The sequence below is a fragment of the Perca fluviatilis genome, chromosome 5 (genome assembly GCF_010015445.1).
Source record: "Perca fluviatilis chromosome 5, GENO_Pfluv_1.0, whole genome shotgun sequence".
NCBI classification, from domain to species: Eukaryota; Metazoa; Chordata; class Actinopteri; order Perciformes; family Percidae; genus Perca; species Perca fluviatilis.
In genome coordinates this window covers 10,130,085-10,156,929 of record NC_053116.1, presented here as the reverse complement: position 1 = coordinate 10,156,929, position 26,845 = coordinate 10,130,085, and the positions used below count along the sequence as shown (strand labels likewise).

The 26,845-nt window shown below is 40.7% G+C and overlaps 3 protein-coding genes across 3 annotated transcripts in view; 1 reads left to right on the top strand and 2 right to left on the bottom strand.

Annotated features, from left to right (window-relative positions):
- Positions 1–5,678: 5,678 nt before the first annotated feature.
- On the bottom strand, positions 5,679–17,332 carry agmat (agmatine ureohydrolase (agmatinase)). Its single transcript, XM_039801749.1, has 7 exons — positions 16,968–17,332; positions 13,165–13,367; positions 11,260–11,308; positions 10,432–10,627; positions 9,078–9,257; positions 8,274–8,358; positions 5,679–7,877 (listed from the first exon to the last, which is right to left on the bottom strand). The coding sequence occupies exons 1-7, from the start codon at positions 17,267–17,269 to the stop codon at positions 7,804–7,806; spliced, it is 1,089 nt and encodes a 362-aa protein (XP_039657683.1). The 5' UTR covers positions 17,270–17,332; the 3' UTR covers positions 5,679–7,803.
- Positions 17,333–20,548: 3,216 nt separating this feature from the next.
- LOC120558781 (tubulin alpha chain) lies at positions 20,549–25,239 on the top strand. The gene is made up of 4 exons (XM_039800015.1): positions 20,549–20,698; positions 21,639–21,861; positions 22,815–22,963; positions 24,068–25,239. The coding sequence occupies exons 1-4, from the start codon at positions 20,696–20,698 to the stop codon at positions 25,046–25,048; spliced, it is 1,356 nt and encodes a 451-aa protein (XP_039655949.1). The 5' UTR covers positions 20,549–20,695; the 3' UTR covers positions 25,049–25,239.
- Positions 25,240–25,675: 436 nt separating this feature from the next.
- pink1 (PTEN induced kinase 1) overlaps positions 25,676–26,845 on the bottom strand; it is a 12,570-nt gene continuing 11,400 nt past the window's right edge. Inside the window, exon 8 of the mRNA XM_039800014.1 lies at positions 25,676–26,845. This exon is cut by the window's right edge and continues 534 nt beyond it. The gene's annotated coding sequence lies outside the window, so the exon portion shown is untranslated.

Here is a 26,845-nt window from a genome sequence, read left to right as displayed (position 1 = left end):
TTGGAGACAATGTGGGCAACTGAATGCCAACCACTCTCACATATTTTGGTCATGTATAAAAATACAGTCATTTTGGGAGGGGGTTCTGAGAGCCATGGGTGAAATTTTTGGATATAATATTCCTAATGAGCCGCGGTATGTATATCTAGGACTGATACCAGACGATGTTAATAGGTAAAGGAGACATATACCTGTTTAAGATCCTTTCTCTTGCGGCTAAGAAGGCCATTACAAGACGTTGGCTGAGAACTGACCCACCTGGTCTGAGCCACTGGTTGGACATTGTAGAAGAAATTCGATCAATGGAAGAAATGACCTATAGTCTACGAATTAAAATGGAGCTATATGCTGACAAAATGGCACATGTATGTGACAAAGTAGTGTGTACCCCACTTGTGTTTTTGTACCTGTTTCTATTGATTGATTGGAAGGAAAAAAATAAGTTTAAAAAAAAATATAGATATATTTTTGAATGGCGATACTTCCCCAGTAAAAGAACCTTTGCTCTATTGATTTGCCGATCCAGTCAGAGAAATTGAGGGGAAAAGACACACAGTTGAAGGTATTTTAAAACCCTCAAAGATTCAGGTTTTTGAGAAAACAATCGAGGCTGGAGCCCCAGCAGCCATCCCACCCCCCTACCCCCCACTCCGCCCCTGGTCTTAAGGACTGTGCTATGTCATTAACCAAAATAGACACAGAAGCATGAATGCAATGCACGCATTCAAACACAGACACACCGGCAAACACAGACACCAGGATGTTACTATGGCTCTGGCGTCCAGTTCATGGGACAGGCTCACACAGTTGCTGCTGGAGGACATCGAAGTGACATGCATCTGGTCATCTGCTCCACCAGTGGGAAGCAAAACCTCAACACATATTTCAAAACAAATGTTCCCTATGTGAGCAGTTTAAGTGCATGCATAACATTTGAATGTGGTAAGTAGGATTATCTGTTGCATCTTACCCCTGCTTTATTACTTTTATTGACGAGTATGTTTATTGTTAGCTACCCCTTCCACACGTAGCACAAAAGTAATTTGTGTTTGCCCTGCCATCGCCGCAGAGGTACTTTGTAATGTGCTGATCTGGGACAGGCTGTTCATCTACATCGTCCCCAGTACCAGAGAAGCGACTGTGACTCACCTAACATATATACACAGTATATACGAGCATACAAAAGGTCTTACAACTCTTTCGGATCTGAATTTAAAAAGGTCAGAGAGAGAGAGCTCTCGTAGGATTTTATTACATGTCAGTGGATGGAATACACTTTATGACTGCAGCCTCTCTGCACACAAAAACTGATATTTAATCAAAGGGGTGCTCCAGTGATTTAGTAGGAGGAAGGGCATGGAGGACTTGCCAGAGAAAAGATACAAATGGAAAGAATGGTCCAAATCTACGCATCGTATTTAAACAAAGAAGATTAGACCTAATCCTCAGAGATTTGTCTTTTTTTTTTCGTTTGATTGGACAATAAACAAGCCTGTAGTGTGCTTTTCATGCCCCAAGTCCTTTCTGGCATTCCTGAAACGTCCAGGGTTTTACTTAATAAATGAATGGCAATTAAATGTGCTCATGGAAACATCCTGGTCTTTAAAAGACTGAGATTATCTTATTATGTAGAAATAGGACTCCCGTCACATAACGGAAATGTATCCGGGTCAGTGGACCTTAAGGAAGAATAGCACCCGCAATGCAGGAGTTAATGAGGATCCTAAATAAACAAACAAAATTCCAGCTGGGAACTTTTGATGCATTTCATATCCCACTCTCACACTCCCCCCTATCTGCCTTTTTTCACTCTGATGTTAATAAAGACAAAAATGACAAATTATCTTTAAAAAAAAAGAAAAGAAAAAAGAATCTCTCTTGAGTACACAGTTTACACAGTAAACTTGAGCATTAAGTGCCCTCTACTGGAGTTAGAAGGGGCATTACACTGAAGACTAAAATAGCTTCTCCATGCAGTGGATATAGGACCAACTCAAGCATCAAATAAAACTAGAAATACAATTAAGTGTTCAATGTTGCTTAAATGGATAGCATAATCTCATCAAGGGACACCTCGAAACATTGCTCTCTTTTACTTCGACAAACCAGAACAGAAATGTTCCCTATGAGACAGAGATTTCTTGACTTTAGTCTCTAATATGCATCAAGCCCGAAAACACTAAACGCAACATAATAGTGACTTTTGTTTGACCTCCCCTGCCTGATAAATACCCATGTCTTTTAAACTGCCTTTCCCAAATTTCTACTGCAGGGCTTTTTTGTTATACATTTGTAATCTGCAAGCTCCAGCCGAGACAACCATGACGGCCTAGACTTTGGAACGCCACAGGTGATGGAGCAACTTTTATTTGCTAAATTTTTATTTATTTATTGCAATCCAATATGGATTTCTCCATAAAAAATAAAGCACCTGTCTTACCTGAGTGCAGACAGTGTGACGCCCACATGGACATCATATTGGGAATCCGTCTAGGTAAAGCTGAGAGTTCATGTTGGATTTGCTGAAATGTGAAGATAACAGTTTGTTTAAACAAGCTCAAACTTTTCGTTTTTTTTTTTTGCCTGAGAGTTTCAGGCATGAAAGCATACAACACAATTCTTACTTCCAAGGTTGTCTTGACTTGAATCTTTACTCCAGCTTTCCACGTTGTTTATGATAAAAACACTGCTTCACAAGGGCTATTGTTATCCATTTCATAGTTCTGATAGACAATTTGAGATTACACAAAGCAGAGTTAAAATATACTTAATATATAACTATGTATTCTTATACTTATGTCTTTCTGTTGGTTTTCAGTGCATAAAAAACATTATATTAAAGAAACAAAGATCCCATTGATGAGCAACAAATCACACCAGTGAGTTCATATCAGTGCTTTTATGCTGTCTGTGTGTTTGGGATCATAAGCCAAAATGTGCTCCATTGTTGGGGATTGTTGCTTTAATAAAAGAAAAAGGTCCCAAAGTACTTTTTAACAAAATCTCTGATGCAGGTCAAATTAACGACAAATAATATGGTTCTATGAAATAAACACAACTTAAAAGACTTATTTAAATGATTATTAATTGCTTAATTGTCAATGAACTCCATCATTTCATCCATGAGGTCACCTTCTGGAGATTTAGCTTATTATCAAATGTAAACATTATACTTTCGATATTTTGGTTATGTTTCCTTTGCAAAAAATAATATTTATGTAATGGGGGCTACCCGACTGTATACAAAGACCAATTTTAAAGACAGCTATGGTATTTAATACTCCATTACTTAACTATTAAGTCATATTACTATTACTTAACCATTAAATATTCCATAGTAGCCTACTTATAAGAGAACACTAGCGTCACATCAAATGAGTGTGGCTGAGCGTTCACAACCCACAAACAAAAGAAAATTAACTCTTACCACGTCAGTCAGTCGGTGCCCTAAAATGTGCGCAATGATTCCACTCGTTTGTAAAATTGAAATTATACCTTGTTCGTGTAGAAACATTAGAAATTTGTTTTTCATGTCGTATCTGTGCACGCCTGGTCGAGCCATTTCCTTGTTTACATCCCCCTCTGCTGTGATTGGTCCACTAAAGAGAGCACGCGGAGAGAGGAAAAGAAAACAGGGTAGGTTTGATTTTGTTTACCGCACACTAGAAAACCGAACACACACACACACACACACACACACACACACACACACACACACACACACACACACACACACACACACACACACACACACACACACACACACACACACACACACACACACACACACACACACACACACACACACACACACACACACACACAAAGCAGGCGGAGCAACCACGGGCCGAACTCAAGATTATAAGTGTAACGACTGTTGCCATATTATTGAACTCACATGTATGTGAGTACCTAGCTTGCCCAGCCATATAGTCAGTGTGCTATTTGCTGTTTTCACCATATTTAGCTAACCGTCTTCACCACATGGCTTTATTGTAAAAGGCAGTAGTGGAATAAGTACAAAAATACTGCATTTAAGTACAAATTTGACATATTACTTTATTGGAATAAAATAAAAATAATATTATCTTATGTTACTTTACATTCGTATTACACCACATTTAGGAGGGAAATATTGTGCCTTTTACTTACATGTGACACTATATACATTTAATTTTTTACATAAAAAAAAATGCTTATGATATGACAAAATACAAAATTCTCTTTCATGTATTTGTTAGTGATAAAAACAGCTCATTCAAATCTCTGAGCCAATAAAATAATGAGTGGCTACTTAGAGGTAGGCTACTACTACTTTTTATTTTTGTTCGCGAAGATAGTGTGTAACAAAAAGGTGACAAAGAGCGTAAGCAATAAACATGCGTAGACATACAGACAGTTACCGACAATATATACAGCATTTATGTTGAATGTTGGTATGATTTAAGATTGAATGTACAAATGTGCAAATCATATAACTACATCCATCTTCTTCTCAAGGCATCCTGATAAAAACTAAAATATGGGTGCTGAAGACATGTTCATCAAGATTACCACAATCTAAAAAACAATATAAAAAAGGTGTAAGATGTCTGCACATATTGCTATTTGTTCTAGCACACACACACACATCTAGATCTAATCCAGTAAAGACTAAGGTGCCAATTAATACGGTTATGGGCAGATTAATGACATTCAGCCATACAGCAGTGGTTGCTTTGGTCATCCCCACAGCAGCTTTTACTTCAACAAATTCTTCCTTTCTACAGCAAGAACCAGAGGGACTTTGCTGACAGCAAGCACACATTGCACTTTATTCAGTACAGTATATCAACAATGTGCAGCCTGACAGCAATAAGAGACCATGCCTGATAAAGATCACTGACTCTGTAAATCAAAAGGTTGGTGTGTGCATGTGTGTGTGTGTCTGAGGCAAGGGTGGGGTGAAAAACCCAGACATATTTTATCTACCTTTAAGGCTTTGATGCATCTCTGCAATCTAAATTCCTAATTTGTAACACAGCACACTGATCTCTGAGGTTAAAGGAAAACATGGTTCATTCAAGAAAATGCCTGCATTGATTATATTCTAATAATACTAGAATATAAAGTGGCATTGGAGGAACATTGAATTCAGGCTTGTGGGTGAGGTAGGTCTGGGCGATATGACGATATATATTGTCAAAACGATAAACAAATGTCTATTATGTTAAAAACCCATTGGCCAAACTGGGGGCATTTTTAGGCCTTAATTGACAGGACAGCTGAAGACATGAAAGGGGAGAGGGGGGAATGACATGCAGCAAAGGGCCGCAGGTCGGAGTCGAACCCGGGCCTGCTGCACCAAGGAGCAAACCCCTACACATGGGCACCCGCTCTACCAACTGAGCTATCCAGGCGCCCGAAGTCATTCATTTTTGACAAATGTTATTCCATGATGTCGTAGTAAAGGAGGCCAGCAGGCAGTTTGCAGATAACCCTCTCCCTCAGAGACTAGTTGTTGAGGGGGTAAGCAGTAATAATGATAAACATTGCATAGGGAATGCATTGCATGAAGGATGACTAACGCATTGCAAGTTATACATACATCACATACATCACAGGCTATTGGAATTCAGCATCAACAAAAAGATCACGCAAACCAGAAAATGGACCCACAAATGCACGACTCAGGTGAGTAAAGTTCAATGGTTTTATTAGCACGCTGAAAGAACTTTCAGGCAACAGTGTCCAAGAAACGACAGGCAAAGGGCAATGGTCAAAAATCCAAGGGAAACAGGGAAAAACCCTCAAAGGCTGCACACTAGAAATACAGACGATCTCGCACAGGAGTAAAGGAAAGACTGAGCTTAAATACACAAGACAGGGGAGACAATGAGACACAGGTGCAACACATAGGGGTGGGGACAGGTAATCACACAGGCGGGAAGGAGAACAAAGACCAGGAAGACAACGGACCTGAAATGAGACGAGACGGTAAGTTTCAAAATAAAACAGGAAATGGAAAACTAAACCGAAACATGAAACAAACTAAAAAACAAAACTTGACAGAGACGAGACGTGACAGAAAAGAGTAATGCCTGCACACTAAATAAAAACCATAACCTTATTTATTAAGTAGACAACTTTTCTATCACCATTGGATCTTCATCAGGCATTACAACATTGCCTTTTCTATATATCTAAAAGGTCATTTTCTAACACAAACATCAATAATTTATCTCTACATCGCCATAGTTGGCATGTTTAGCTTTTAAAAGCTTGTAATTTGACTTTATGGAGCAGGGCCTTTCAGAGGCCGCCTGGTGAACACAGACAAGCCCGTTGACACATACAGCTGAATCCCAACAACACGGAGCTCGAGAAAAGAACAGTTCTGCTTTCTTTCCCCCCAGGTTTGGTTTAATTATTCACTCGGTTTGGTTTCATTATTCACTCTTATCTCTGAACTGAACACGTTGCACTTTGTTCATTACAGCTTAACCTCACGTTTTTTTTCCCTACATGCTTGGGTTAGTTCTCTGCATGTAAAATAACGAAAAAGCACATTGGTATTTTACGAGCTGTCCTCCTGTCACCAGTTCCATAGACCAAGGACAAACGAGACCTAGGCTTGGTCTTTTTAACATCCGTTCACACCTGATAATTCAGAGAAAATGACCAGGTGATGCAACATGAACCACATCATATTAGAAGTGTTTTAAGCTGTGCAGTTGGTATGAACTGGAATTGGAGTGGAATCAAATACCATATCAGACAATTAAACACATAGAAGTCTTTTACTAAGCAGCTAAAACAATGGATGGTCAATAAATATATACATGTCAGCACTACGCCTATTTATTATGTATGTATTCTGTATATGAACTTATCGTTTCCTCTTAGTTCGCTATTGCTTTTACCGTCTCAACAGCTGTGTCTAATCTTTGTACTCTATGCTCTGTTGTTTTATCTTGTAACCTGTTCTTTGTTTTGTTGCTAATCTTTTTGCTTCTGTGCCATGTCTAGTTTTGTGCTAAGTTCTGCTTTACTTGTTTTGTCAATTTTTTTTGTTTCTTTGTATTTTTTTTAACATTGATGCCAGGGGTCTACATCTGAAAAATAGCCTCAGATACTGCATCCTGCTGGTCACACACAATAAAGAGACCTTTTATTTTAGGAGCCAGGTTTTTTATTTCATTGGGCTCTACCAATGTGGAGGAAGTTTTGAGATTTGCCCGTGAGTACCAACTGCAACAGCACCACACATGCAGAACCAGGAGAGTGCAGCGAGCACCGCAGGTACAGCCATACATGTCCAAACAACTGCCAGATGCTACAGTATAGCTATAGCCTATATGTAGCAAACATAACAAGCATTTCAAGTTCTTAATGTTTTCCAAAAGGCATTGTATGAATATGATACAATAGAATTATGTGACATGACACAGGAAAGCAAACTTAGCGTGTGCTTGATTCATTCATTTGTCTGTAAAAATGTCGTTAATATAATTTTATTGGTACTGTGTTATACATGACATAATCAGGTCATCTATGGAACCTCAGATTATTATTTCATGTAACCAAGTTTACATGACTTGACAGATGAGAATATTTTTGACTTTGATTTATCAAAACGCTTTTTACCAGCTAGTGTACATGATGTCTGCTACAGTCAAATGCAATATGTTTATTGATTTAAACTTTAAAAATTGTATATGTTGGGTAATTTCCTTCCTTACTGGCTTATTCAGCAGGGCAGCCTGCTCAATTGATTATTATGAACAAACTGTTCTGTTCTGTTGTGCGTGTAGTCTGTAATGATCAGTAGTATTTCATTTTTGGGAGGACGCACAACATTTCAAAAAGAAGGTTGGCACCAGTCAGTGCAGTGTTTCCTGTTGAGAAAAAAAATAAAAATTTATAAATAATAGTTGTAGGAATATAAAATATACAAATATAGAGCTGCAAAGATTAATGGATTAGTTGTCAACTATCAAATTAATCACCAATTTTGATAATCCATTTGAGTAAAGATTCTCTGATTCCAGCTTGTTAAATGTGAATATTTTCTAGTTTCTTCTCTCCTCTGTGACAGTAAAGTGAATATCTTCGTGTTCTGGACAACACAAGACATCTGAGGACGTCATCTTGGGCTTTGGGAAACGGACATTTTATAGACCAAACAACTAATCGATTAATCGAGAAGCTAATCGACAGATTAATCAACAATGAAAATATTCCTCAGTTGCAGCCCTATATCAATTTGAAGAGAAATAAAATGTAGCAAGTACCTGTGGTGTCGTAGGGTGGAGACACCTCCACCAGATCACATCCAACAAGGTTTAGACCACGACAGCCCCGAATAATCTCAACTCCCTAAACCCAACCAGGATAACCAAAATATATTAGTAGTCATACAGCCGAGAAGATAAACAACCACAGAAAAGTCACTTGTTTTGAAAAAGAACCTCCTAAAAGTACTTGGAGTTACAGTACTTGTGTGGAACTACTGGACTTACATGTGTACTCGTAATATAAGATTGTTTAAAGTGCTCATATTATGCTTTTTGGCTTTTCCCCTTTCCTTTATAGTGTTATATAGCTTTTTTATGCATGTTATAGGTTTACAAAGTGAAAAAGCCCAAAGTCCACCCCAAAGGGACTTACCATCTCCAACAGAAAACACTGTTGACAAACTGCTCCAAACAGCTCTGTTGTAGTCCAGCCTTTACTTCAGAGACTAACGTGGGTCACTTTGTAACACACGTTATAATGCTCGCCTAGCTGCTAGCGTAGCACGCCCTCATACTGTGCTTCTGACTGGCTAGCAGTCCTTACCTAGCTACTGCGAATGTGTGACTCCCAACAAAGATGGAACAGAAGTGTGATGTCTCACTCTGTAGCTAAAACAGAGAGCTCAACACACAGGGTGAAAAGAGGTGCAGTACAACAAAAATATGGTGTTTTTTGAAAATAAAACCATATAAACCTATTCTGATATAACCTCTAAATACAATTATTAACCTGAAAATGAGCATAATATGAGCACTTTAAGATTAAAGTCATAGAAGATAGTTTACAGGGACCATGTTTACCTGTATGGGAGTAAGCCCTGCTATCTCTGGTGTGCCTGTTCCCGGGGCAAAGCCCGGGTCAAGAGCATCAATGTCGAAGCTGAGGTATACTGGACCGCCGCCCATCTGACCTCTGACCTCAGCCATCACAGGTGCAAGAGATTTGAACCAACACTCTTCCGCTTGTACCACACGGAAACCCTGCACAATATACACATTCTTTTTTTACTTAAAGAGAACAGGGTTTCCCCCACTATATTGCAAGCCTGGTGGCCCACTGGGCCTAAGTTGCCCCCCACCAGGACTAAGCTACTGGGAATGTTGTGTTATTGTAGTTTTAAGATGTTTATTAAAGTACAGTTACAGTGGGGCGGCTCGGTTGGAAACTTAGACGTAGTCATATTTTCAGATCTCCAGTTAGCTTTCAGCACTGACTTAACGTAGGGCCCTAGGTTATCTGTTTTATAGCTTTTTTTAATTCTCAATTTCGCGATTCTGTCCACGATTCTGTTGTCAAAGAAACTATTGGGCCCTACATTGACGCCGTCATCAGTCTGTGACTGGCCCCAGCCGGGCCCTCGTCAAAAAAAAGACACTTGCCACTGGGCTTCACAACTTTTCTGGGGGAAACCCTGAACATTATAGAACATTATTACTGCCCAAAAGCTATTTTTCACACACATGACAGGCCTTTCTCACAGAAGACATTTAGACATGTCACAGTATGAAAAGCACAGGTGTAAATAATAAAATGAATGATGGCTGAATAAAATAGAGTAGAGAGACAAAAATAGAGAAACATTGTCTTGGATTCTTGACTAAATGATTAATTGAGATAATCATTTGTTGCAGCCCTACATCTATCGAATCAGACAGAACCTGTAGAGCTATTCTGAGGTTTATTTTTCTGCTCCCATGACAACAAGATGCTTCATATATCATGTACCATACCAGTGACACATGACATTAATGAACTGCTTACTATTAGTTATAACAGTGGTTCCCAAACATTTTCACATGAAGGACCCCTAAACTGAAACAAATTAGACCACAGACGCCCATTTGAAGATTTTGTCAGGAGTATTGCTTTTTCTTTTTATTTAATTTTATATATATATATATATATATATATATATATATATATATATATATATATATATATATATATATATATATATATATATATATATATATATATATATATATATATATATATATTATATATATAATCATGCATTCTGTCACCGTGTCCCGGGACCCCACTTTGGGAACCACTGACTTATACAATGCAGTAAAACCAGAATGTTGGCATTGGTCTGAGGCATTGCCTTACTGTATGTTCCATCTAGCAGAGCTGCAGTATTGTAGCGGGTACCTGCGCCCGGCTCCATTCATAGGAATCTGGAGAGTAGCCTGAACCACGCAGGCCGATCTGAACCACTCTCTTGCAGTCCAGTAGCCCTTCCTCCACACAACGTCTGAATGGAGTCCCATGTCCAATCTTCTCCCCCAAGACCACATCACTGGTGTCAGCATGAGCATCCACGTGGATCAGCCCCACTGGGCCATGCCTGACAAATTATTACACAACAGGCTGAGTGAGGCAAAGACAACAGGGTGTGAAAATAATAATAATAATAATAATAATAATAATAATAATAAATTGAATTTATATAGCGCTTTTCAAGAACTCAAAGTCTTAAATGGTTAAATGGTTAAGAATGGTTAAACGGTAGATAAAGTTAAGAGTTCAGGTTGATGTGGGCATACAACTACAAACAATGTCCAGTCATACAAAAAGCCCGACACTTTCACATGGAGCAGAATAACATTACTAATGCGTATCAAAATGTATATGAGCTGAAATGACATTTATTGGTTCTAGCTTCTTAAATGTGAGGATTTACTGCTTTTCTCTTAGTTTGTTTTTTTAATTATTTTAAATTGAATGTACTTTGGGTTTTGGACTGTTGGTCATACAAAACAAGACATCTGTAGATCTCACCTTGAGCTCTCAGAACTTGTGATGTCTTTTTTACTTCTTGTAGAATAAATGATGAATCAATTAATCTTAAAAAAAGAATTAAAGGATTAATTGATAATGAAAAGAACCCTAATCTCTTTACATTTTTGTCCACTGTGGAATCAAGGAAAAACTGAACTGATCATATATAGCGTGTGGCGACCCTGGCAATGAACTTACTTCTCAGCAACAGCTTGCAAGATTGGATATGCAATTGTGTGATCGCCACCTGCAGACACCAACAACAAACATGAACAACAGTTTATGAGGATATTTAAATGGCTAATAATGGTACTAACATATTAACAAAAAAACTGACATATTTACAGATAGATATATAGACAGATTATGGTCATTCAAGCATGTTAAGGAAAGAAGGAATGAAATTTGTTACACAGACTCAGCAGAGTACACAATAATAATAACGCGAATCTTGGCTAGAATAAAATAATATATACACAATCTAAAACTAAATAGAACACTTAGTTAAAAACCGAGCAGCAGTTAAAAGAATAGTGCATCAGTAGGCAAAAAAGTGCAGAGGACAGACTTAACCCCCAATTTCCGTCGGCTGCGTAACAGCAGCGGAGTCATTAGGTTTCCATTAAAGTCAATGTGTGTATTTCCACTGACTGCATTCTGACTCCGGCACAGCTCCGGCGATCCACAGCCCTCCGGAGCAGATACGCAGAGCTTCTACTTTTGCCAGACGCCGGAGAGCTCTGCAGCAATTCAGCACACGGCAGATAGTGCGGGTCAGAAAGTAGAGCACAGATACAAAATAAAACATCCGGTTAATTTTCAAAATAAAATACACCGTGCTCATGGCGGATCATATTTCCCTGCACTACACCTTGAAAACACAGCACAGAGTTGTTTCCCCTCTAGTCCTCTGGATGGAAACAAACTGTTGTTGGTTTTGTGGTTCTATTCTACGTGAATTCGTGAGAACTTGTGGGTCCACGTGACTACAGCTGTCAGTCATGGCCGCAGCCGTGCTGCAACAAATCCAGACCTGGTGGGTACTGACGGATGGCGGAGCACGCAGCCGGCACGCAGCGGAGCCGGTCCGCAGACGTTCTGCATTCAGTGGAAATCCGGAAGTCTGTGAGTTGATAAGCCTCACAGCCTCTGGGAAGAAGAGGAAATAACTGTCTCTTTCACCTTGCCATAGACAAATACCCCTCCTACCAAGCTACACCCCCCCGCCCACTCTTTTTTGGTAAACTGTCCCCTGTAGAGTTTAGTCAAATACTGTCTTTATATGTTCTTTGTGTTCACAAGCTCTGTTTATGTATGTCAAATAGAAATAGTCTTTGTATACTGTATGTTACATGTCTTTTACACTCATTTGGGTTATGTAAGGTTTGTGGGTTTTTGTAATTATTTGTATAACACCTATGGCAAAACTTAATACAAAATAAATAATTAAAATAAAAGAATAGTGCATTAGTAAGCAAAAAAGTGCAGAGGACAGACTTAAGTCTGTGGGTTGATAAGCCTCACAGCCTCTGGGAAGAAGCTGCACTTTAGCCTTGTTGTTCTGGCTTTCAGGCTGTGCAGCTACCTTCATAGTCTTGTATTGCCAGACCTTCCTCCACAGCGCTGCGGGGGAAGTTCTGGCTAGTCCACACAGCATTCCCGGGATCGGAGAAAAACATGCTCTGGTTTATTGGCATTTCTTTACACCAATCAAAGTCGTCATGGGTGGCGCTAAGGGAGCCACGGTGTCTCTGCAAAGTAGCCTTGAGAAGGAATTTGTTTTGGTGGAACGTGAACGTCCAAAAGGTTGTTTTAGTCTTGCAACAGAAAACTCAGATTGGACAGATAGTCTAGCTGTCTGGATTATCCTGCAGAGATCTGAGGAGCAGTTAACCATAGTCCTCAGAAATCCACCGGAGTTTAGAATGCCGACACAAAGAAAGAGGAAGGGGACTGACATTCATAAAATGAAGGACATCCGGCGGTACCTGAACAATCCAGGAAGTGGAACGTCGTCGATATTGACTACTATCTTGACTGTCTGTGTGAGGTGAAAAAAAATTATGTAAACACGTTTCTTTGTGATGCTCTATTCACTCTCACCCATAGTCAGAGGAATACAGCCGGTAGCCAGGATCTTTCTGTAGGCCTCCCGGATGCGTTTGCAGGTGTCCTTCAGGTCATACACATTCACATTGACGTCCCCAATATCAGCCACCATGAGGGACTCGTAAGGCGCTGCCCTGGTGCCACTGTTGTAAGATCTCAACATGGCAGATTCCACTCGGATCTGCCGGGGGCCAAACCTGCGGCGATGGAGGGAAGAAAATACCAATTTAATGTCAGTGCTGTAGAGCAGACTGGAACGTTTGGGACTGTTCTTACAGTATTAACAATGTACGTTTACTCAAGTACAGGCGCGGCGCAGGGGGGTGGCTTCTGGGGCTCCAGCCCCGAATGTTGACTCAAAAGCCCAAAATCTTTTAGGTTTTATGCTACTACTACGACAACGACGAAGAAGAAATCTAATTATTGAGTAAATGTTCTTCTGTTGCCCTAATATTCAAATCGCAGTATTGAAGACCACATTTACTTAGCATTGCTGGGGATCTTTGATTTGCAATTAGAGCAGCCCAGATTATTATGGGATTTGGATTCAAATGTAGCCGGTTTGTCAGCTAAACATTCATTATGTGAACTGTACTACTCACAGTAAAACAAAAATGAGTTTCAAGATTTGTAATGCTGGTTTATGCCAAATTCCTACCTTACCTGTTATGTAACTATGTAAATAGAAACAAGTTTTGCCTCTTTTAATGTAGGAGGAGGGAAAATTCATCCTCATTTGTTGTGTTCTGGTTTCAGAATGATGAAGACAGTTGGATACAAAACAGAATATAGGTTCTACAGGATCATGTTTTTCTCCCCAAATGATATACGGATTATCAGGCTTTTTTTTTTTTTAGATAGATAGATAGAGCTGCTCATGAGTATAGGAACCCATGCTAAAGTTGACTAAAAAGAGAAAAAAAAAAATGGAAATTGATCATAATGCTTTAATTGAAAGTAGGAAAAATCCAACCTTTGAGAACACCAATTTACTTTGTGAATGGATAATGTATCGTAAATAAATGTTCTTCCTTAAAATACAGGGAGCATAAGTATAGACACCCCTGTCACACTGTCACACTGTCACACACACAGTCACACACACACACACACTGTCACACACACACTGTCACACACACACTGTCACACACACACACTGTCACACACACACACACACACACACACACACACACACACACACACACACACACACACACACACACACACACACACACACACACACACACACACACACACACACACACGAAGTGATCTAATTGCAGGTAAACAGCAAAAAATAACATTGTTTTACTCATTAAACAAAAGACATCAACAGAAATGCATATTCTAACTGAGGAAAAAGATAGGACACCCTACCCCCTAATATCTAGTGTTACCCCCTTTGGCTGAAATAACTTCAGTGAGACACTTCTTGTAACCCTCTACCAGTCTCTGACATCGGTCTGTGGAAAGTTTGCCCCACTCCTCAATGCAGAATGCTTTAACCTGTGTGATGTTTGAGGGGTTTCTTGCATGTACAGCCCGTTTCAAGTTACCCCACAGCATCTCAATGGGATTAAGATCTGGGCTTTGACTGGGCCATTCCAGGAGATTCCAATGAGGCATATTTTCAGTTGTGATTGAACTGTATTTTTTGAGTTACTATATAGGCCAACTTTGATCTTGACATATAGGCTAAGCATTCCGTAGCAAATAATAAACCCACTATTAATGACATTATCTTAATGCAGTGTAACTACTTCAGCATGTAAATAATGCACCTAAAATACAAACGTGAGCAAGTCCGTTGAGCAATCGCTATTATATCGAATCAACAGCCGCGTGCAATTTAGCTCGCAGGTGAAGAATACAAATAACGAAAATCACCAGTTAACTTAATTTAAATTAGCAAGCCCAGGCTTAAATGAACTGACAACCTAAGTTATACGATTTACAGTTCAAGAACGTACACACACACACACTTTTTCCTTTCTCCCTTTTCTGCCGAGTGACCGCGCTATTCTCCGACATGCACTCTAACAATGCAGCCCTATTTCTGATACCGTGGGGGGCAGAAATGTTGCCGTGGGGGGCCGCCATGGTCAAATCAACATAGAGGAAACACTGCATCACCAAACCATGACACTTCCACCTCCATGCTTCACAGTTGCTATGAGGTTCTTTTCCTGGAACGCTGCATTTGGCGTGCGCCAAACATGTCCTCTTTTCTGGTGTCCAAATAATTCAATTTTAGACTCATCTGTCCAAAGAACAATATTCCAGAAGTCCAGTTCTTTGTCTACGTTCTCTCTGGCAAACTTCAGTCTGGCCTTAGGGTTTCTCTTGGAGAGTAAAGGTTTCCTGCTTGCACACCTCCCGTGAAGATTAAACTTGTGCAGTCTCTTTCTGATTGTAGAGGCATGCACTTTCACATTAACAGCCGCCAGAGCCTGCTGTAGGTCCCGTGATGACATTTTAGGGGTTTTGGAGACTTCTTTTAACATCTTGCGGTCTGCTCTCAGGGTGATCTTGCTTGGACGGCCAGACCTGGGCATGTTTGCAGTTGTTTTGAATGTCCTCCACTTGTACGCTATTTTCCGGACAGTGGAATGGCTGATCTCAAACTCTTTTGAAATCTTTTTAAATCCCTTACCAGACTCATAAGCTGCAACAATCTTCTTTCTGAAGGCCTCAGACAGGTCTTTTGATCTCACCATGGTGTTCACTCTCACGTCAACAGTCAGGAGCACACCAAACTGAATGTCTGAGGTTTAAATAGGGCAAGCCTCCTTCAAAATGCTGAGTAACAATGTTCTAATCATGTGCACCTGATATGATACACCTGTGTGTGATTTCAGCCATTTTAAGTTGGACAAAATGTGGGGGTGTCCTAATTTATTCCTCACCAGAAATTACATGCCCAATTTATATATATATATATATATATATATATATATATATATATATATATATATATATATATATATATATATATATATATATATATATATATATATATATAAAATTGGGGGTACATACATACATACACACACAAACCCCACTCCTCCCCCCTCAGAAGCCCTGTTCTTTGTGTTCACAAGCTCTGTTTATGTATGTCAAATAGTCTTTGTATACTGTATGTTACATGTCTCTTACACTCATTTGGGTTATGTAAGGTTTGTGGGTTTTTTTATATTATTTGAATAACACATATGGCAAAACTTAGTAAAAAACAACAACATATTTATAGATATGTTTTATATCTATGGGTTGAGTGGGAGCATGCCCCCGGATCCCCCCCCCCAGGTTTGGGCTGAGTCCCAAATGTATACTATGTCTGGCTACATGACACTTCTACAGCACTACATATGACACGGAAATATTGTACTTTTTACTTTACATTCGTATGACAGCAATACTTCCTTGTTACTTTTCAGGTTAAGCTTTAACATGCAACATATGATGACGTTAATACAATATGAAGCACTGGTATAAACTACACAGCAGTATTTGGAAGTTGTTGTCTTTACCTTGAGAATAACACTCTAAATGTTACCCATCTGCACAATGCAAATTGAACGCAGGACTTTTCCTTGTAATGTAGGCCCTACTTGTAATGCTGCTTTTACTGTACTTAAAAGTAAAATATACCACCACTACTTCCAGTACTGATAATGTATTATGTGCTTGTATATAATTAAACTTGTAAATAATAAAAACATTGTAATAGTGACCCTTCTTGTTGCAGGCACTATACATGGCCAGCAGCAACAGGTAGCTGCAGAGAATACCCGCACCTTGCTCCGGGTCGGTTGGAGGTCCCGGTATCAATTGGGACCCCGATAAACGCCGCGTCTAGCCCGTCAGCTGTCTCCTGGAAAGGTAACTTGGCCATGGTGGGGATCCCCGACACCCTGGCAACAAACTCGGCGCTCGGTGGCACATTGTACTTTTTCCCCGAGCACTTTCTGTTGGGGTAGAGAACCGACGTTTGACGAGATAGAAAGAACAAGTCCGCTGCAGTCCCACTAGCAGCGCGAGGTATAGTAAGGGTTCTCCAAAATGAAAACATACTTGCTGCGAGTTCTGAGTATGACATGGAGTGGTGTCAGTTGTGATGACACAGTTCACTCCAGCTGCTACTTTAAGTGTTTCCCTACGGTGGCCGAGACGGTTCAACACAAATCCAAAAGCCACAACACAAACTCATAGGGCCCTATTTTAACGATCTAAAACGCAAGTATTAAACGTGAAACGCTTTGTGGGCGGATCTCGGGCGCTGTTGCTATTATACCGGCGGGATAAATGACTCTTGCTCCCGACGCAAATATTTTATTAAACAATGAGTGAATGAACAAGTACAGGAAAAGAAGAGAGGAATACGGTGGGGAAAGGAGACAATTAAAAAAAACAATACAAATAAGATTTACCGCTGGCACCACTGGTTATAAAACCCTCCAGCAAATGCAGATTCCACTGCCTAACATCCGCACGCTGCAAAGGAGGATGCATCATTTAAAGCTGGAGCCAGGGTTTTTTTTTTTTTTTTTTTGTGTTGTGTTTTTTTTAAAAAAAAAAACAACAAACAACAAAAAAGGGGGGGGGGTTTGGAAAAAAAAACAGGTGGAAAAAGAGCAAGTATGAATAAGAGCAACAAAGTAGAGCCAATAAATAAAACAAAGTTAGTCGTGTGGAAAAAGGACAACAAATGTGTGAACAGGTTTGCTGTGTATCTTAATTGAAAAACAAGAACAAAGTGAAGGAACAGGGAGGAAAAGTATAAGCGATTAATAAACAAAAAAAATCCTCCACATATATCAGGCTGAGGTTAAGGATTGCAAAGTGCATCAGAGCTGAAAGGAAGGACAACAATATTAATAAAGGATACCTGGCATAAGTAGAAATATAACAGTTAACGGAGTGTGGAACAAAAAAACAAGTGTGAACAAGAAAGAACAACAAATGTGTAAACAAGTATTAAAGCGTAACTCTCGCCAAAATGCATCCTAGGGTATTTTTGTGAATGTACGTGAGTCAAACTTTAGTTTAAAAGGATATTTAGGATTGAATCGCCGCTTTTAAGATTGACCATATTCTCGTTTTTGGGTCAAATGGCGTTTTGAATGGGAGAGCTAGGGGCACTCTCATGCTAGTCTCAAAATAGCTATTTTCGAAATACTAAGAAGTCTCGACACAACATGAAACTATGCTCGAAGCATCACCAGGGGCTCTACACATGAACAAAAGCATTGACAACATTCTTTGTAAGTTTTTGAGCAACTCACCGCAGCTGTTGTTGTTTCCGGCCACTACTACTTCGGCAGTCAAAATGAGTCGATATCCGAATGCGAATGAACGGACTCCATATAAGGCTCCTTTTTCAACTACAAGGTCAATATTGTTTTTCAATAACGACAAAACAACGACTTATCCGTGCATTTATATGGAACTAAGTTTTAGGAGCTTTCCGTCTTTACTCTCCTCCCTGTTACGTTGCATTCGGAAATCGATTGTTTTTGACTGACAAAATGGCTGCGGTCGGAAACAACAACAGCTGCTGTGAGTTGTTCAAAAACTTTCTTTTTAGTAAATCTGTGTACACAAAAAATGTTGTCAATGCTTTGTTTTTTTTATTTGTAGAGCCCATACTTCGAGCAAAGTTTCATGTTGTGTCGAGCCTTCTTAGTATTTCCCATTCAAAAGGCCGTTTGACCCAAAAACGAGAATACGGTGAATCTTAAAAGTGGCGATTCGGTCCTAAATATGCTTCTAAACTAAAGTTTGACTCACGTACATTCACAAAAATACCCTAGGATGCATTTTGGCGAGAGTTATGCTTTAAGAACAAGCATCCTAACCATTTGGGGTGGAACCTGTGATGGCCACGACAACGATACAGGAGGTCCAGCAAGATCTGTAGGGCAGTTCCTCTCGACAACGCATACTGTGGAGACATCCTCTTCATCTGTGTCCTGGACACGAAAAAGCAGATGAAGCGAAATAGGGCGAGAACGGATTCAACAATGGACACAGCAGGTGGCACTATATACTTAGGGCAAATATTATAACGTCACAAACATAACATACTTTATGCCATTACCACACTTATAATAGCCCTGAGCAAATTCAAAAGTGGTTGAAGAGGGAGAGAGAGGGAGGGAGGATCCTCGTTTGGTCATGAACTCTGACCTCTTCTCAAAAGTCAGAGGGCATAAGTGGTTGAGGAAAAGTTGGCACCCGCTCTCTGTGATGTTCAGTGGTGTCATGGGTCATTGGTCACAACTAACATTTTATAGATTAGTGGTCATACCATGGTTGGCTGTACAGCGTTTGGATGCTCCAATCGGTCCAAGAAGGGTTACCAAATGTATGGCTTCCCCAAGGACCAAGAGCGTGGGAAGGTGAAGGTGTGTTGTTGCCACAGCCAGAAGACACATTTGGTTCAAAAGAAGCTGGAGGCAGCAAAAAAACACACAGCTGGCTAAACTATTTAAAAACGGCGGGTTTGTTCAGGACACTTCTCTGTCACTTTCCCGTCACCTTTTGGTATCACCTCAGCTCGCTCGGAACCTCGACTGAGGTGGTACTAAAAAAGTACCTGTTAGCAGGTACCAGGTACTTCTTTTTGTAATGGAAAACCAAAAAAGGCGAGTAGAGTCAAGTCGAGTCGAGTCGAGCAGGTACCATGTAATGGAAAAGCGCCATAAGCAGACACATATAGACATGGACGACGACACATAGACAGGCAGTTAGCATGTCGACTTAATTTTGGCACAAACGGAACCCCATATTTTTAAGCTTGTCAAACGATGTTCTGCTGTAAAATTGTGTGAAACGTTTTGTGCACACTACAGATATAATTTTCACTTGTGTAAAATTGTTTTACAGCTGTGCAATGTTGTGCATGTTTAAAAGTGTTATGCACATGACTTGCACATGTGTAAAACGTTTGTAGCTGTAGTATTATTTTGTGCATATTACAAATTTGTGGAGGAATATTTTCAACAGTAAGCAACGTGTGTCCGACCCGGAAGTTACAAGCTACGCTACGGTTTATTTTTTACAGTCTATGGTTACAAGCATAGATATACGCGAATATTCTCTAAATCTAACCTCTTTGTCTAATTGCTTCTGTTCGCAAATTATAATTTTTTCGGATGGCGAAGGCATGTCCCGCCCTACTCTGCCTCTGATTGGCCTACCCTTGTATTCTCACCCAACCCTAACCAATCCCACTCCTCATGCCTAAACCTAACCAAATCCACCCAACGAAGACAGCGAGTACTAGCCAATCAGAGACAAAGTAGGGCGGGTCAAGCCTTCGCCATCCTAGGAAACGCACATTTGCGAAAGTTGCGGCAAACGGAGGAGGGTTTGTAAATGTGCGCACTTCACCTGTCCTCCTCAAGAGGCAGAGCTACTGCGGTACATCAGCATCAGCAGATCCGCTGCAGACCCCGCACACCTCAGACGCAAACGCTCCCCAGACTTGTCTCATTACATTGCATAATAGCGACAAGCCATCATGGTAAGTGCGGTTTTGAATGTCATTTCTAACGTGTTATTCCCATATTTATTGTTTATCGATGGTAGTAGGCTATAGACCTACCCTGTAGCCTATTGAAAGGGATGGGGAGGAAAATAGGTCGTCTGTGAGATTTCTCCGATTTTGCCCTTTGTTGTCTCGCCATATTCTGCAGCCCATAGAAATCGTTTCATTGGCAATATTCGTGCTGTCAGACAACAGAAATCGTGTGGTTATGCATTCCTGTACGACACACGCCTTAATCCTTTTCCAACTCGTTTATTACTCATTACTCGTCTAAATCATCTTAGATCTGCTTGACCACTTTGTTGCACATCAACGCTTGTACCCCGGTTTTCTGGCCATTTTATATAACAGCTTTTATTATAGGCTAGGCTTACATTTAGGTTACATCCAGTCAGTGCTCTTTGTTCTGAAGATAATTGTATGTGAAATGATACATCTCTTTCACTGTCTTTGTGTGTAGCCTATCTCTATTTAATATATACTAGAATTAAATAAAAAATAAATAGAAATGAAGAATGGCACGTTAGTGAGAATGTGTTTTTTTTAAAGAGACAGCTCTGCTTCGTGTCTGACCTAGATAATCCTCTCCCTAGCTAATCCTATGCGCAGTAGACCGTCTTTTGTCGCAGCAGAAAATGGATGGATTCGTGTAAAATGAATGATAGACTGAACCTCAGTCAGACATGATAGGCCTATCATTGATAAGAGACTGGTGTAACAATAAAAAAGGTTTTCATGCAAGGAGAGAAGAATTATTCAAAGTAGGCCTATTTTGTGCTGATCTGTAGCATCCATTTAAAGGTGCTCTCTCAAAAATCCTCCATTTTAATTACCAGCAGGGGTTGTGGTTTCCTTTGTCAGCACTGCAATGATTTAACATTATTTAATCCAAATCGTCTCCCCCACCCCACCCCAGCGTGAGTGTATCTCCATCCATGTCGGTCAGGCCGGAGTCCAGATTGGCAACGCCTGCTGGGAGCTTTACTGCCTGGAACATGGGATCCAGCCGGACGGGCAGATGCCCAGTGACAAAGCCATCGGAGGAGGAGACGATTCCTTCAACACCTTCTTCAGTGAGACCGGAGCTGGAAAGCACGTCCCCAGGGCTGTTTTTGTGGATCTGGAGCCCACTGTCATTGGTAAATTCTCATTACATATAGATATTAGGTATGCACAATCAGGGGCGATTGCAGGATTTATTAATTGGGGGGTCCTGGCGGGCATTTTATCAGTATACAGCATAGAAAATCTGCTTAGAAATTTAGAAATATTGGATAGGATAAAATGTAAAGTACTGTTTCTGCTAAATAAAACATCACATTCATTATTAGTTTCCCTTATTTTCATTTTAAATAATTGTATATCTGAATACAGTAGGCTACATATTAAGTCTGCCACTTTTTAAAAAAGAACTCCAGTGCTGGTTCCATGGTATCAGAATTTGGATGGTCGTCATGGAAACATTAATTGGTCATGTGACAAGGGCAGGGAAAATTGGCAGCCAAGTGACTAGTACTCTGATCCAATGGAAATCGTAATTGACAACACTCTAGCCCAATGGATTGGGGGGAGGGGGAGGCGCGCCAGGGAGGGACAATTGTATTTCAGGGGGAGCCAGTGCCACCCCGTGTCCCTCTTCTAGCCCCGCCCCAGTGCACAATATATTGGTTTATTTTTTAATCGTCACGGCGATATCAACTAGCGCAATAAACACATCGCGAAAGGCTTTTTGTGTTAGTTGAAAGAAAATAAAAGCAGAAAACTACAGTTTAAAATGTAATGTGCTGCCTTTTATGTTGTTATGCAATTTGTTCAATAAAAGAATGTTGGAAATGATTTCCTTTCATTTTTTTTTTTAAATTAAACAAGCAATTTGTTGTATTTTAGCCGAATACTGAAAGCAGCAGGATGCAGAACTGAGTGCACTTTAGTATCTGTTTATTTACCGCAAGTAATATCTTTATTGCAATATTCATCAAATTATCGCATATTTTCCTCATATCGTGCAGCCCTAATAGATATCATAGTCGTGGGGTCTTCATTTAATTGAGTCAAACCCTCAATTCATTTCTGATTGGATGTGTGTCTTTAGATGAGGTGCGCACTGGGACCTACCGCCAGCTGTTCCACCCTGAGCAGCTGATCACTGGCAAGGAGGATGCTGCCAACAACTACGCCCGCGGACACTACACCATCGGCAAAGAGATCATCGACCTGGTGCTGGACCGGATCCGCAAACTGGTGGGTAACTTGATATCAGGAGGGATTTATTCCTAATTTTGATTTCAAATATTAAAATTACATGACATGAGTATATCAGGGGGTTTTTCCCTGCCATTATAAGGCTAAGGTGCAGCACCCAAGCCGTTTTGGGGACCACCTAAGTGGTCATCAAAACTGACTGACTTTTCTCAGATCTAAGGATTGTAATAATAAATTGAATGTATATAGCGCTTTTCATGGACTCAAAGTCGCTTTACAGGGCAGGGTAGATTATAAAAACATAACAAAACAAAACGAGCAAACAAAACAAGTAGAACAAAACAAGATACAGATGAAAAAGGGAGGGGGGCAGGTGGACTATGGGTAGGCTGAGGTGAAGAGATGGGTCTTGGGCGGGACTGGAAGATGGTGAGGGACTCAGAGGTGCGGATCTCTTGGGGGAGGGAGTTCCAGAGCCTGGGAGCTGCTCTGGAGAAGGCTCTGTCCCCAAAACAGCGCAGGTTGGACTTTTGGATGGAGAGGAGACCGGCTGAGGTGGATCTGAGGGACCGTGAGGGTTGGTAGGGGGAGAGGAGGTCAGTGAGGTATGAGGGGGCCAGATGGTGGAGGGCTTTGTAGGTGAGGACCAGGATTTTGTAGGTGATCCGGTGGGAAATAGGAAGAAGGATTGTAGATGGTCTAGGGCTGCTAGATTATGGAAAAAAACGTAATCACAATTATTTTGGTCAAAATTAAAACAAGTAAAACACCTTGAACTGTGAAATTTCCCTCAATACTTTTCCTATTGATCTTTTTGAATTCCCCTTCAGAGCAAAAGACAATATGAGTTTACTTGATTTGATTAATTGCACAGCCCTAAGATGCTCCCCCAGTTTTATTATTCATGTATTTAATTATTAAATACATAACATAGAAAAAACATAGCTTTTCCAACATTTTAGATGCAGATATGATAATAATAATGGTCCAAAATGATGTGAAATTACATTTTTATTTAAAAACGTAACGTTTTCTTGAGGGAGGACCCTTAAACCCACCGCCAAATACGTGCATCTAAGACTTCCACAAACATAGGGAGAACACTGTGTCATGTGACCACTGCCTCTCCCTCTCTGTCCCCAGGCTGACCAGTGCACTGGCCTTCAGGGCTTCCTGGTTTTCCACAGCTTCGGGGGTGGCACCGGCTCTGGTTTCACCTCCCTGCTGATGGAGCGCCTGTCTGTCGACTACGGCAAGAAGTCCAAGCTGGAGTTCTCCATCTACCCAGCTCCCCAGGTGTCCACGGCCGTGGTGGAGCCCTACAACGCCATCCTGACCACCCACACTACCCTGGAGCACTCTGACTGTGCCTTCATGGTGGACAACGAGGCCATCTACGATATCTGCCGCAGGAACCTCGATATTGAGCGTCCCACTTACACCAACCTGAACAGGTTGATCAGTCAGATAGTGTCCTCCATCACTGCCTCCCTCCGTTTCGACGGTGCCCTTAATGTCGATCTGACAGAGTTCCAGACCAACTTGGTGCCGTATCCCCGTATCCACTTCCCTCTGGCCACCTATGCCCCTGTCATCTCTGCTGAGAAGGCTTACCATGAGCAGCTCTCGGTGTCAGAAATCACCAACGCCTGCTTCGAGCCAGCCAATCAGATGGTGAAATGTGACCCTCGCCACGGCAAATACATGGCTTGCTGCCTGCTGTTCCGTGGCGACGTGGTGCCCAAAGATGTGAATGCGGCCATCGCCACCATTAAAACCAAGCGCTCCATCCAGTTTGTGGACTGGTGCCCCACTGGTTTCAAGGTGGGCATCAACTACCAGCCTCCCACTGTAGTTCCTGGTGGAGACCTGGCCAAGGTCCAGAGGGCTGTGTGCATGCTGAGCAACACCACTGCTATTGCAGAGGCCTGGGCTCGGCTTGACCATAAGTTTGATCTGATGTACGCGAAGCGTGCCTTTGTCCACTGGTATGTGGGTGAGGGGATGGAGGAGGGAGAGTTCTCCGAGGCCAGAGAGGACATGGCAGCTCTGGAGAAGGATTACGAGGAGGTTGGAGTCGACTCTATTGAGGGTGAGGGAGAGGAGGAAGGAGAGGAATATTAAAAGGAACATAAAAGCACCAGTTAAACATAAGCACAGAACAGTTTGTCTATTCATTACCAGCTTTGTTATGTTCAGAGTTAAAGTCATTAAGTCTGGCTCTGTCCTAAATAAAATTCCTGTAATGTGAAGTTGTTTGTGTTATTTATTGAAACTTTTTTGTGTGAATACTGACGAATAAACTATAAATTGCAGGCGATTTGTCATTTTATAATCTTGAAATACTAAATCCTTTACCTTCGGATGTCAGATGAAATTGTAGATATGTTTGAGAAATACTGTAGATGCGTAGAATATACACAGTGTTTGAGTTCTACTTAAATATGTGCTGTATTTTTAAACTGGTCAGCATATTTGAACTATGGCTTCCCAATTTTCCCACTGCACAGCTCCTTAGCAGTACCAGTACTAACTCTGGTACTACTGGTAGTCCCTGGGCAGGAAACAAGAGAGTAACATCTCTGTCAGAAGGGAAACCTAACACTGATGCACTTACCAAATCATCTCAATGTGTATGCCACTATCTTTACTAACTTAACAAATTAATCTAAATTCACTTAACTTGCAGAGATGTTAACTAACAAGATGTGGTTAAATAAACAAAAGGGATTAATTGACACAACGCATTCGTGCTTTTTTTCAGACTTTTATTCTGAAACAGCAGAAAAATCTACATATATCCAAAGTATTTCTCACCATCTTCAGTATTAAAATATACACTCTATATCTTGCATCCCCTACTGTCCACGTGCTTATGATATTTAATAATGTTATCAAGCAAACATTGTAGGCTTACTGTGACTAGTTTTGAGAACAGATCATAGTGAAGTGTGACATTTTTTTTTTCTTTTCAAATAATTTACCAGAATATAATAGATATTATAGATAAGCTGGCCACAAACACCGGTAAGCCACAACAATGGCTCTTAGCAAGTGCAAACATGGACTTAAAGTGCAAACCACAGGAACAAAAACAAAACAAACTACGGCCGATCAATAAACTGCATGATCCATGCCATCTACTATCATCATTGTGATAACAATGTAGTAACATGTTGGGGAGGATTTTTCATGCGTTACAATGTGCAGAATGGGGGAATAAGTGATTGTTTGGCTCACACAGACACCCAACACGTTTTTAGCTGACAGCTAAGGCTGCATGTTACCTGTGAACATGTAAAACATAATGTCACCCTACACAGTAGGGTCTGACAAGTGCAGTGTGCACTTTTTACTCTAAAGGCTCTGACAGACCAACCTGACGGCCGACCTTCAGCAGAAAAGGCAGTCGGACTGACTGCCTCTCCGAGATGGTCAAAAAAGTCGAAAATCGGGTTGGTGTGTCAGGGCCATAAGGCAAAACTACCTGCTTTTGGCCTTCATCTTTATCAGTCCAAAACGTCTACACAGACCAACTTTAATCAAACACACAGGTAACAACGACTGTAGTGTGGGGTCTTTCTTAGCAAATATCTAAGGTGCATCAGAGCTTGTAAAAGTAAATATCCACTCTTATAAACAAATACCAGCAGCCATTGGTACCTTGCATTTCTGGGCCAATTTAGTAGTTTGTTGCTGACAAACAACACTCATTTAGGGAAAACTTAATCCTAGAATACACAGAGATACCAAGGTCTTTTCTCCACCAACAGTAGCCTGTATAGTCTGTGATGCCATGCACCCACAAAAGCATTTTGCATAAAGGGGCACTAGTAGCACTTTTATTTAACTCCTGCTGATGCTGTGGTGACGCTGAGTCTGTGACAACACGCTGGGAAATGCAGATCAGGAATTTTAGCA

Excerpts from the sequence above, each read along its gene's own strand:
- agmat (XM_039801749.1), bottom strand. The coding sequence starts at position 17,269 with ATGTCATACTCAGAACTCGCAGCAAGTATGTTTTCATTTTGGAGAACC. Across the intron at positions 11,309-13,164 it reads CTGTATTCCTCTGACTATGG|GTGGCGATCACACAATTGCA; the intron begins GTGAGAGTGAAT and ends TGGTGTCTGCAG. Across the intron at positions 9,258-10,431 it reads ATGAATGGAGCCGGGCGCAG|GGTTTCCGTGTGGTACAAGC; the intron begins GTACCCGCTACA and ends TATATTGTGCAG.
- LOC120558781 (XM_039800015.1), top strand. Across the intron at positions 21,862-22,814 it reads TCTGGAGCCCACTGTCATTG|ATGAGGTGCGCACTGGGACC; the intron begins GTAAATTCTCAT and ends GTGTGTCTTTAG. Across the intron at positions 22,964-24,067 it reads TGGACCGGATCCGCAAACTG|GCTGACCAGTGCACTGGCCT; the intron begins GTGGGTAACTTG and ends CTCTGTCCCCAG.